We start from the raw sequence: 13,218 nt of genomic DNA on the forward strand, positions 1-13,218 counted from the left end.
AAAGTCATGTCATGTTTACTTTCCAGAAAATGTGCTTTTAATTTTTTGAAAAATGAACTCCCAACAATCTCAAGCAAAAATAAAATAAAGTTTTAAAAATTCACATTTAAATGCAACATGCATTCCAATCAATTCATTCTCACTCTATTCCAATAAATTGACAGCCCAGAACAGGTTTGCAGTAAGTTTCAGAATGACCATTTCAGAATATTCAACTTAGGTTGCACAAAATATGAATTTTAATGTTTATTGAAGTAAATGACTTGCTATGAGGATTTCCATTTTAATTGAGACAATATTCATTTCTTCAAAGCAACTGGACAGATATTGCACATTAATAATCGCACAGCCAATGGGAATCAAGATTCAAGGCACCGGTCAAAGAATCCCATGCACATTATATGATCAGCTCTTTCAGCATTGGTTCATCCTTGAGACCAGCCAAGAGGTTTTTTGCCGTCAACTCAGCCATGGCAGTGCGAGTGGTGAATGTGGCACTTGCAATATGTGGTAGAATAACTGGAACACAAAAAAAAAATTTTTAGACATTGGCCATAATTCACTTCAAGCAATTTTATGAATTTTAAGAAACCCAAGAACATTTAATAGCAATTGCTTTTTTAAAATGTTGCAACAAAGCAAAATCAAACGGCACAAAATGTTTATAGCCCCCAATGTGTTCCAAACTAGTAACTTACCACAGTTTTTTAGTGACAGTAGAGGATGGTCAGTGGGCAACGGCTCAGGATCTGTGACATCTAGTCCTGCTGCAGTGATCTGACCAGTGGTCAGAGCCTCATAAAGGTCATCTTGGTTCACCACTGCTCCTCTGTGGAAGATAAGATTACTTAAAAATTCAGTGGATCTGATATGTTTCCAAAGTAATGCCAACATGATCTCAATTAAGCCACTTTTTCATATTACAATCTGCACGTTGGAACTCAAGTTTATACAAAGATGGTGCTGTGGCGGCTCACCACAGGCAGGCAAACTGGCCCCTCTTGTAAGCCATGCGGCGGGGCAGCCGGCCAAAATGGCGCCGTCGGGGGGGTGTTCCCTTCTTTCCAGCACGGGGCTCGGAAACCTGCGCTGGGGGACCACATGATGCCCAGGTGATGTCAGCCCCCTCCAGCGCGGATCACAGCCAGGTTCGGGCTGGAAGTATAAGTGCAGCCCAGCAGCCTGGAATAAACTAGTCTGCTCACTGAGCTCAACCCGTCTGGTTGTGTGTGTTATTGCAGGAGCAGTGTAGTGCTACAGTGCTAGACTTATTTAAAGTTTTGTAATAACTGGATAAAATTTCCTCAGAAAAAAAGCCCAGGCAGGCTCCAGCACTGATATTCTCACCAGTATGTAATTTCTCCTACATTTTCAAAATACTTCTGGTTTTCTTTATAATTACTCACAAAGGATTATATTTTTCAATCACTCGATCCCTCTGTTCATTCATATCATTCAGTATCTTTGTTTGTATATTCCCATTTCTTGCTATTCCTTTCAAGATTTTGTCCTCGCAATCATCCACAATATATTGGACTTCATGCTTGCCTGCCCATTTTGCTAACCAGCTTAATGTAATTTTGTTCTTCTCACTTTTGGGCCAAATCCATAATTTTGTGTTGATAGTGAATGTTCTACCTCATACTTGGCCAAATCTGCTTGCTTATACAACTCTTGGGATATGCCACTTCTAAAAATTCTATCCCAGAAACACCATGCATCCTTACAAACAATTATTCTACATTTTTTTTGTAGAGTTATTTTTCTATAATTTTAAATAACACAGAAATTAAATTCACTTCTGTTTCCAAGATTTCATAACTTGGCTTCAAGAAATATATGATAATTATCCTATAATAGCACAGGTATAGGTGCCACAGGACTTACACCACAAGGTTCGGTTCAGGAACAGCTGTTACACCTCCACCATCGGACTCTTCAACAACAAACTCAATCAGGGATTCATTTAAGGATTCTTACTTTTGCACCTTATTGATTTTTTATCTCTTTGTATTGCAAGGACAGTTTGTTCATTTTTAAAAATTTGTTTACATGTGTACATTGTGTACAGTTTGTTGTGCACTACCAATAAGTGGTAATTCTGCCTCGACCGCAGGAAAAGAATCTCAGGGTTGTATGTGATGCCATATATGTATTCTTACAATAAACCTGAAATCTGAATTTAATCTGAAGTCTGAAATAGAACAAATGCACACAAATTTTACCTTACATGGTTTCTAAAAAATCTTTCATAACTGATGTGAGACTAACAGGTCCATACCAGTCTTTGTCCAATAGAAATGTCAATATAAAATGCCTTTCAAAGTAAATCTATTTCATATTCAACCAATCCAGTAATCACAACCAAACACAATTGCAAACTCTGCTTTTTGCCTTATCAAGAAATGCACTAAAAGTTAATATACCACATGCATATACAATGCAAATAAGATTAATTGGATCATCCATTACTTTTTTGTGCAATTCATCACACCCAGACTTGTAATTCATTGCAGTTAGCAAGGGTAAAATAACCTGGTGTCACCTGGTCCAGTCTCTTTAAGTAAAACAGATAGTAAACCCAATTTATTAAGATTTGTTGTTGTGGGACTTTTGGAGAGGGAGATTGGATTTTGTTATTGATGTAAAGGAAATGTAATATTGCAAAACACTAATTGTTCATGAGAAACCTAAAAGCTATAGGCCGGGATCCTTTATCAAGATCAAGACAACTTAAGCCGCTTTCAGGTGGCCAGAATACCCGACTGTAAAGCAACCTATTCTATCCCAATGCAGCTGTCGGGTGGCCACCTGAAAGTGGAGAACCCAGCCAGGAGGAGCACTTACTTAACCCTCCTCCTGTAGGTATATTCTCCAGCTCGGAAAATTCCCCCGTTGCACCTGAAAGCAGCAGTGGGACTACGGCCACAGTCCACAGGAGCCGGCATTCGCTCGAACACAGCTCTCCTTCAGCCGTCACATTCAGGTGATGTAAGGTAAAACATCATGAGATGGGAATGTGTAGGGAGTTACCCAGTACAGGGCAGTAACAAGAAGGGGAGGTGTCCTTGTACTCCTGTTAGGTAAAACATCATGAGATGGGACCGGAGAAGGAGTCACCCAGTACTAAGGAGTAACAGAATGCATCCTTGTACTTACAAGATAAGAGAGACATTGATGGATTGAGAGGCAGGAAGCTAGCAGGGAAAGGATAGCAACAGTTTTAGTCATTGGACAAGTAATGATATGATGATGTTCTAAGCATGTATCCAAGGGTATAAAAAATCACCATTTTGCTGATAACGGCAGAATGCATTCTCCGACTAACTTTGTTAGTCGCAAGTGTTACAATCCGGTAATAAAGAACAAAGAACCCTGATTTCGACTCAGCCTGGTGTTTGTCTCACTCATTCATGAACAAAGCAGACCTAACAGTGACAGAAAGGCATCTTCTCCGTGGCCACCTGAACGTCCCAGCTGCACTCCTCCAGCTGCGTCTACCAGCGCATTATCTGCGTCCGAGCACCTAAAAGAGGCTATAGTAGGTGAAATGCATATATAAGCTAGGGAAAGGCCCAGTGGTGATAGGACAGAAGGTGTGAGAGGTGGAGAGGGAGTGAGAGGACACTAAAAAGAGGGGTGGGAGAGAGGAAAAAAAAAGTCTGGGAATAGGTAACGAAGTCTGGGAATAGGTAACGAAGAATTGGAAACCATGGCACCAAATGGAGGTGAGGTTACCTCCATTTAGGAAACAAAAATTAATGTTCATGCTGTTAGGTTTGAGGCTCTTTAAAGCAAAAGAGAGTCCACTCAGTGTCACTGAAGGGACACTCTTTTGCTTCTCCTTCCCTTATTGGTGGGGGTGCCAGACTAAATGTGCTTCATATGTACCTTTTATGGCAGACAAAAGTTAACACAGTTTGTGTATTATGTACATGACAATAAAAGGATCTTGAATCTTGTTTTTATAATTACTAATTGTAATGACCAGGAATGCTTATTGTCATTACGGGGTGGAATAAAAATGTGTAAGTATTCTAGTTACATTCTGAGATCCACATCCTGATAGTACATAAACTCACACAGAGTCTACATGAAGCTGGAATCTGATTTATCTATAAAATGCAAAAATGTACGTGGGGATATTGGATCAAGGCGACAGCAGCTTTCCCAATGGAGAGAAGTACACCTCAGCATTACTATATCGATAGAATTGAAGAACAGATCTGGAAAATGGAACATTCTGGTCAGGTAGTTCTCAATAGTCCTTCACAACTTACAAAAAGCACCAAAGCAAATGTTTGGAAATACTAGGTCTTTTTTTTAAATAAAAAAGACCACATAGGTTTTTTTATACTCTCAATTCATTTTTTAAAAAATATCCACCTGTAAATTCCTCAAGACACTCCTGTTTCAGTGTGTCAGATGGAAAGAGCTCAGTATACTCCGCACTCACATTTCAACTGAACACATCTCAATAAACTGCTGCACCTATAATTCACTTGAAAATAAATTGCTGCATCCACTTCTTACCTGCTCGTGTTGATAAATATTGCTGTCTTTTTCATTTTTGAAAACAAATTTTTGTTACACATGGCTTTTGTCTCAGGTGTCAAAGCACAGTGCACCGTCACAAAATCCGATTCCTCTGCTAGTTTGTCCAAAGGTACTGCAATGGAAGATCCAACAATAGCATTTCTATTCACTGAAAAGAACTAACCTACCATTTTTAACAATTTTCTTTGCCTATTAGACTCTTCACCTTCTTAAATTTAATGAAGCTATGCAGCTTACAGAATTATTTTGTCTGCACAATATATATATTTATGAATAAGGCCTATTTTGAAGTTAAAAAAAACTATCAAATTTACTTGATCTGTTAGTTCCAATTTATTTGCATCTTCTTGCCACTGCATGAACAGTCTGTGGTGCTTCTTTTATTGTAATAAAGAAACTTGGGCTATTTTGTATTAATTATATTTTATTAACAACTCACAACCTCGTGGGGCATTAATTTTGCATCTAACCTGTGGTCTGACATTCATCTCTGACTCCCTCTAGTGGTCAGGAGGATCATTAACTCTGATTCAACAGATCCCCTTTTGTTAAGATGTTCAATCAGCAACATTATACTCTAATACAGTATTCATTTCAATTTATAGTTAAACTCAAACATAAGCACACATCAACAGCAGAAACTTTTTAAGTGTGCAGTTCTTTGTCTTTTAGAGATTCAGCCTTTGGGTGCTTTGATAATGCCTGTGGATCTTTTCCATACAGGTGCTTGTGTCAACTCTGCTGGTCCACTACTATCTCGTGCTGGTGGTGGTTCATTTGTTGCTGTGCAGGCTGAATCAATTCTCCGCATTTGTCTTCCTGCAGTGTCGATTGCATTTTCAGCAGACTTTTGCAATTTCTCCTCAATATTTGACCATCTTCTGTTCTGACAGTGCAGAAACTTGGATTTACTTCCTCCAAAACAGTGGCCTTCTTGTTTCAGGTGTTAAAATCTCCGAGTTTCACTGTGTTGTGTTGTGCCAGTGGCCCTAAGCTTCTTGCTGACTTGTCATAGTTTGCTTTTGTCTCCTTTGCAGATGCTTTTGTTTTCATTTGTCATTTCTAATCTTGTTTGGGCAGAATAAAGAAGTGTGGTGTGCAGTCTACGTCTCATCAAGAGCTCAGCAGTTGACATGCTATATTCAAGTGGTGAAGCTCGGTAACTCAACAGAGCTAAATAAGGATCTGAGCTACTCTCTTGTGCTTTCTTGAGCAGCTGTTTAACTATGTGAACTCCTTTCTCTCTTTTTTACCATTTCACTGGGGATGTAGAGAACTTGAAGTACATGTCATAAATCATACTCTTCTGCAAAGTTATGGACTTCTCTATAACTGTAGCATGGTCCATTGTCACTGTAGACAATTTGAGGAATTCCACGTCTTGCAAAGATCGATTTCATATATTTTATCTCGCAGGCAGCAGACATGTTAGGAAGCAACACAATCTCTGGATAGTTCGATAGATAGTCAATAATCAGCAAGTAATTCTTTTCATCCATGTGGAACAGATCAGTCCCAACTTTCTGCCATGGCTCCTCTGGGAAGTCAGTTATGATCATGGGTTCCTTTGGCTGCTTTGTGGGATGTTTCAGACAGGACTCGCAGCTTGAGACCATTTATTAGCATTTATCCCTGGTCAAAAAACAGCAGTTCTGGCCCTTCACTTCAATTTTTCCTTTCCAAAGTGCCCCTCATGCAACTTTTTCATCATATCTTGTCACAGTAATTGAAGAATGATCATTCTGCTCTGTCTGAGTAGAAGCCCATTGACAACACTCAGCTCTGTTCTGATGTTGTAGCCTTGCTGAAATTCACCTCTAGACCAATCTTCGTTCAGATTCTTGATGACCTCCTGCTTGAGCTTTTCTTTTAGTGGCAGTGGAATCTGCCTTGGGGCATGCACTACTGGCTGTGCGGCCTCCTTTAACCTATCTTATAGGTAAATGGTAGAACTGCAAACCCCTGTGTTCTGTGCATTAGCGCTGTTAATGCAGTACAACCGCTTATTTTTACATGTTTTATCACTAAGCAGTGAGTCACGTCCATCTAGACTACTCAAACAATGAGATGGTGCTCTTTACCTTTAACTTCCACCTTGAGTCTACATGTCACTGCGCTGTCCATTGCAGGCCTTGAGCTGAACACAATTTGGATGGGTGTGTGGATTTATCTTTATTGCCCTGATGTCACACTCACAGATCAAATTGGCCTTTGCTCCTGTGTCCCTTTCCATGAAAGGGCACCATCCACCTGTCCTGCTCAACTCTGTTCACACTTGGCTGTTCAGTGTCTGTTGCTTTGCTTTGAAATCTTTCTGTGCTACCATGCCCAAGAAAAATGCATCTCTGAGGGCAGTTTCTTCTACATTGTGCACACTTTCACTTCTGTTTTGTTTCCCTTTGGAAAAACATTATTTTGCATAGTAATTCTGTCCTTTGCACTTGCACTTGTTATAGACTTTTCCATAGGCTGGGCATTGTTTTGGTGCAGGCTGAGTGCCACATTGCTTACAATTGAATGTCTCTATGTCTCTTTGTCTTGTTCTCTGTTTATGTGTGTATCCAGACACTGTGGTTATGGCTGTGCCTTTGTTTTCACCAGACCTTGCACTCTCACCAAACCTTTTCGCGTGCTGCAGAGCTAATTCACTGGCGTGACGTATCTTCAGAGCTCCAGCTAAGGTAAGCTCTGTCTCTCACAGCAACCTTTCTTTCACTTACTTGTCAATAATTCTGAACACAATTTGATCACGGATCATTGAATCTTGGAGCGATCCAAAATTGCATGTTCTTGCTTTCAATTTCAAGACCATTAAAAAAGTATCAAAGCTTTCTGCCTGCAGCTGCATATGTGAGTGAAATTCATACCTCTCGAACGTTTCATTTTTCTTTGGTGAACAGTTTATCAATCATCTTGATAACCTTGTCAAACTTGCCCTTGTCTTCTGCTTCAGCAAAAACAAACGTGTTGAAAACCTCTTGTGTTTGAGGTCCCGCCACGGTAAGTAGCAGTGCAATCTTCCATGCTTTTGAGTCCAACAGCATGAATCGTTCTTTGATCATTCCCAGTCCAATTCACACCATCAGGAGGCTTCACACTTTTCATGTCTCCCACTGATACCAATCCCAGGTCCCATGTGATGTTTCTTTTACTGTAATAAAGAAACTTGAGTTCTTTTGTATTAATCATAAATGCATCCATTTTGCAGCTAACCCAGGAGGAACATTTGTCTCCAACTCCCTCTAATGGTCAGGAGGATCACCAAATCTCAATCACCACACAGTCCATATTGCAATTGCTGAAGAAGTGTGGGTTGTTTTCTTAAATTGCAAGGAGGTTTCAAGGGCTTGATGCAAGACTGAAGTTGCAAAGGCCAGGTGGAGGCCTATACCCTTCCCCGAAGCAAATTAGTGAATCAGAAATATTTCTATTTCAAGTCCAATTGATCACTGTAATCTGATTCATCCACATCCACCAACATTCTTTCATTATTACTTTTATTCACTCATCCTCACCGTATTCAGCCTGAATCTCAGCGGCAACTGCTGGCTTCAGCTCAAAATCTGTGTACAGAAATTTCTTCACACCAAATGATTTCATTCTCTGTGCAACAGCTAAACCTATAAGACAGACAAAATGAGCACATATTAATCTTTCTTTTCATTATAATTCTCTTAAATACAGGCTGACCTTTTAGGCTGTTGCTCCCAATATCAATAAGATGATGTAGAGTTTGAAAATTGGGGTGAAAACCTGAATGAATGAAGAGGTTACTGTCATGTACATGTATAATGTACAGAGGTAATTGACATTTTATTGCAGCTTCCAATGTACATAAAACATGGTAACAATGTAAGTATAATCTACACACAAGGCATTATGAATTGAAAAAAAAACATAAATATTCAAAGTTGGGCTATGAATAAAGATGTGATGAGACAACAGTGCAGACAGATCTTCGACGGTTTTGGATTGTGTTAGGGTAGTAAGGGGAGGTTCAAGAGTCTGATAGCTGTCAGAGAAAAAAAAACTGTTCTTGAACCTAGAGGCGTAGGGCTTCTGACTGCACTTGTAATAACAGTGAGTAAAGGAAGGGTGATGATGTTGACTGCCTTCTTGAGGCAGCATCTCTCGTTGATGTCTTCAATGGTTGGAGGTCAATGCCCACTCTGCTGATGAGGAGATGGTGGAGAGTTTTGACTTCTTAGTAAAACTATCACCAACAACATTCTGATCAAATCATGTTATTGTTGCAATCAAGAAAGTGTGCCAAACACTACTTTTTCAGAAACTTGAGGAAATTCAGCATTACCCTAAGATCTCTTACTAACATTTACAGATGCAACACAGAAAGTATCCTGGCTGGATGCATCACAGCTTGGTGCAGGAAGTGCTCTCTCTTCTAGCTTCTCAAAAAACCTGCAAACATATTAAAATGGGCATCCCACTCTAGTCAAGTTTTCTTCTCTCCCTTCTATTGGGGAGTCAAGGACAGTTTCTTTCTCGCTGTTATCAGACTCTTAAATTGATGTCACACTGGCAAAAGTTGATAACCATGGCTGACCTTTTAGGCTGTTGCTCCCAATATCAATAAGATGATGTAGAGTTTTTTTAAATTCTACTTTTCTCTATTTGAATTTTTGCATCACTACTCTATGTAGTTGTTTGTTTATTTATTTGTTTATCATTGTACTACCTGCTGAATGTGTTGCCTTGCCTGGGTAGCACATAAAACAAAGCTTTTTTTAAACTGTATCTCAGTACATATGGTAATAAACAATCCAATTTAATTCAATTTAAGAAGTGTTATTATAGAATTTGGCTGCAAGCACCCCAGAACCGACACATTTGAGAATAACTTATCCTAATGTCTCCCAGCATTCATGTAAATGAATGTAACACAGAGAATGATATCCTATGTGTGCATCTGATGTGAACAATGGCTGATCTGCAGAAGCATGATTCATAACAGCAAATGCAGAGTCAAATTTCTGGACTGGTGTCATTCAGCCTAGAGTCAACTGTAATTGTACTCCATTCTGGAAAACTTTGACTTGCGTATGTGTGGTGCTGGCACAAGGAGTGCCAGATGACTGAGTTTCTAGACTACGTACTTTATAAAGATTAAAATTATATTTTCCACCTCAAAGGCTATGCAAGATCACCAATATTTGCACCATGCCCTATTTTAATTTAATATATTTTTATATGATGTGCCATATTGAACTTCCAATGCATATAATTATTCTTTTCCAATTAAACATTTTGTTCACACTTTGAGGTTTGTTTTTAAAAGAGTATTTGTATTTTCTCCCTGTGCTATATATTATCCTTGCCCATATGGTAGCAGAGAGACTCATGTTCATCTGCTTGTGTTCAATCAAAAGCTCAAAGTGACTCACCATCATTTCCTTCCCTCTCTCAGAGTATTTCTGGAAGGATCGATAACGTTGTTTTTTTTGGTCCACAGTTATTTCACCAATGACTCACCTATTCTTCCCAGCCCCACAATTCCCACAGTACTGTCAGACAATCCAAAGCCACAAAGCCACAAGGGTTTCCATGTGTCCCAGCCGCCACTGGAAGTAGAAAGGCTTCAAGTTACAGTATCACCACAGCTTGGATTTAAAGCATCTTAAATCCATTATTGAAATTGGATATTTTGCAACATAAAAGAATAAATCTACTGAGCTCTTAAAAAGTACCCCCAATATTTGGTTGTAGACAGTGTTTGACTTAACCAGGAAGCTTAAGGACAGCTCATGATTATGCCCAAGACATAATTTATACAATTAGGGCAAAGTGCTAGATAATAAAGCATTTCTGAATAATATGGTGGTGCAGCAGTTAGTGCTGCTGTCTCACAGATTTGCAGGGAGCCAAGTTTGTTCATGACCTCCATTGGTGTCTGTGTAGAGTTTGCATGTTTCTCCTGCAATTGCATGGACACTCCAGTCTCTTACAGGCCACAATCATTCTGATAGGTTAACTGACTACTGTAAAAATGATCCCTTTGTGTAGATAAGTGGAAAACAGAATCAAAGATGAGTTAATGAACATGTGAGAGAGAATATGCTGGACGGCTACAGGGGAATAAGGTGAGGAAGAATGGATGAGCCAAATGGCCTCCTGAAGTGTCATAATAATGAAGTAAGTATCTAGCTCATTTGCGTGGAATCAGTATGGCATTTTGGTTGCTCCTGTAGCAACAGCAAAGGTGGCCCAATTATGAAAACTGGAGAGTTGAAAGGAAGCAGTTGCTTCTCTTCATGTCTCCACAGCAACATATTCTAACCCAGGTAGAACTGCCCTGAGTAGGGTTGTGATAACTAATTGAAGACTGGGCATGAAGCAAAAATGGGCAGAGGGACAGTAAGTTTTAATCCCACAGTTTTATTTTATCTGTATACCCAATGCACCGATGGTTCATATCTAAATCTTGATATTCCTAGCCAGAATTAATAAAGATTTATCTGTCAAATGAATAGTTACTTAAGGCAAAATACAGGGAGTTAGATTTCAACTGCTTTCCGTTGATGGAAAAATGGGGTCTGAGGAGCTGGCCTTGCCTCAGACTGTGAGGTACTAAACAGCATCATTTTATAACTTGCGAGCACAATATCATGTACTAGGCAGACTAGTTTCTCATGTAGGGCTGTAGGTAAAGTGAGGGTGTTAAAAACACACAGAAATGCTGGAGGAACTCAGCCGGTTTTTCCCCCCAGCTGGCATTGTCTGAATTCTGAGACTTTCGGAGATTTCCTGCTTCTGGCTTATTCCTTGAAGAAGGGCTCAGGCCCGGAATGTCAGCAATATATCTTTGTCTGGAAAGATGCTGAAAGTTTTTTCAAATTTTGAGAAGCATCACTCAAAGATGAATGTTTAACACTTCTACAGTTTTGTTTGAAGGTGGCCAAATAGGAAATCACATGTAGGTTATTACAAAATTAAACAGGAGAAAAAGTTATGGTGGGAAGTATATTTTAAATCCATATCAAGAATGTGGACATTGCTGCCAAAGAAGAGTTTCATTCCTCATTCATAGTTGCCCCAAGAAGGTGGTCTGCCTTTTCAAACCATTCTAATTTGTGGAGTGTGATGTTGTTGGGCTCCATGATTTTCGTGATATGTGTCCAAATTTGATTTTTCTTTCAAATTTGCATTCATGATTCAGTGGCTAATACTCAGCCTGAAACCTGTTTCAAATAAAAGTAAATTGTTTTGATAAATTTCAATACTTTAATATTTCATGCCTTCAAGTATTGCAAAAATTGGAAAATGTAATATTTAGAGTGCTAAAAATTTTTAAAAAAGTGAAAGACATATAAAGTAAATCCCACTCCTGAATTAATTAGGCATTATCTTAGATACAGCTGACATGTAACTAGACATGGATGAATCACATTTTTTTCACAGAAAAATGAACATTTTCAGGAAATAGCTATCTTTAAAAAAAAAACAAACTTACTTTTTGACTTCAGCTACTGCTTCCATCAATCGACGCGAGGTAGCCAGGAGTAAAGCCATAGTGAGCTCTGCAGTAGCATTGGTCAGGACATCAGGGGTGTAACCCACTCGAATTCTCCTTCAGACAAAGAGTGTATGGAAATTGGTATTCTATATTACAATAGTTTCTGTGTCAAATTTAAAACATGTGTGTTTAACATATCAACATCAAATTAAAGTTCTCATGCCTGTAAGGTCAAGATGGCCATCTATTCTGCACCACATCTTTAACTAGATTTTATCTGAGAGAAAGCTGAGTAAATAAGCTACAGACAGAACAATTCAGTTTTGCACCCACACTGAACTCATAACGATAGCTGGACTTTGGTGCTAAAGAGTAAAAGGATATATAAACAGAGATGATTTGGTGAGTGGAGGGGGAAGGAGGGTGCTGCTTGAACAAACAAGGAAAAAAGACACCAGGTGGAGAGTTTCTGGGTTAGTTACAAATCAGGAACCAACTTATGGGAAAAAAAAGACTGCATAGAGTGCATCATTTTTTTGAAATTGTGCTTTATGTGCACTTTAGCTTGTACAAAATGACTACAATGAGAGGGGTTGGAATTTATGTCATCTGGCCCAACGGAATAAAGCTCGAGATTTGAATTAGGAAAGAACGATTAGGGATATCCTGAAGGTTCATGCTTTTTTGCAGAAATCTGATTAAGATGCAGTTTTTAAATTGAAGGGGTTTGGAAACTGTAGGGTGATAATATAAAAACAATTACAATAAAACCCTTGGTATCCAGCACCTATGGGGATTGGTCGATGCCAGATAAGTGAATTTTCTGGTTGCTTGAGATTGTGTGTTGCGTGAATTGGCAAATTAATAGGGAGGTGTGCCAATTTAAAACTTCTGTATGTTTTACCTGTTCATTTTCCTCTTTTTTTGTGGTTGGTTGAGGCTGCAGGTTGCTTGAATTCCAGTTAACAGGGGTTTTACTGTAATTAAACTAAGCACCAGAGTAAATTGTAATTGGGCAGCGGGGGATTCTAGGCCAGAAGGGCTGTTACCACGTTGTATCTTCAAAAGAAAATGACTCAAAATATCTAGAGCTACTTAAAAAACTGAAAAGTGAAACAAAGTTGTTGAAGATGTTCCAATTATAATTATTTATCCATTTAATAATTTTATATTTTTTCTTACACTTTAAA

General features: G+C 38.9%; 1 protein-coding gene across 2 annotated transcripts in view; it reads right to left on the bottom strand.

Annotated features, from left to right (window-relative positions):
• Window positions 1-216: 216 nt before the first annotated feature.
• Window positions 217-13,218, bottom strand: part of LOC138757854 (glyoxylate reductase/hydroxypyruvate reductase-like) — a 37,904-nt gene continuing 24,902 nt past the window's right edge. For both annotated transcript variants that reach the window (XM_069925862.1, XM_069925869.1), the window contains exons 4-9: window positions 12,026-12,142; window positions 10,048-10,136; window positions 8,073-8,177; window positions 4,534-4,669; window positions 699-829; window positions 217-519 (exon numbers count right to left, since the gene is read on the bottom strand). In XM_069925862.1, coding sequence (XP_069781963.1) covers window positions 398-519; window positions 699-829; window positions 4,534-4,669; window positions 8,073-8,177; window positions 10,048-10,136; window positions 12,026-12,142 — 700 coding nt within the window. In that variant the 3' untranslated portion in view covers window positions 217-397. The remainder of the gene's footprint in view (window positions 520-698; window positions 830-4,533; window positions 4,670-8,072; window positions 8,178-10,047; window positions 10,137-12,025; window positions 12,143-13,218) is intronic.

This window comes from Narcine bancroftii, chromosome 1 (genome assembly GCF_036971445.1).
Source record: "Narcine bancroftii isolate sNarBan1 chromosome 1, sNarBan1.hap1, whole genome shotgun sequence".
Classification (NCBI taxonomy): domain Eukaryota; kingdom Metazoa; phylum Chordata; class Chondrichthyes; order Torpediniformes; family Narcinidae; genus Narcine; species Narcine bancroftii.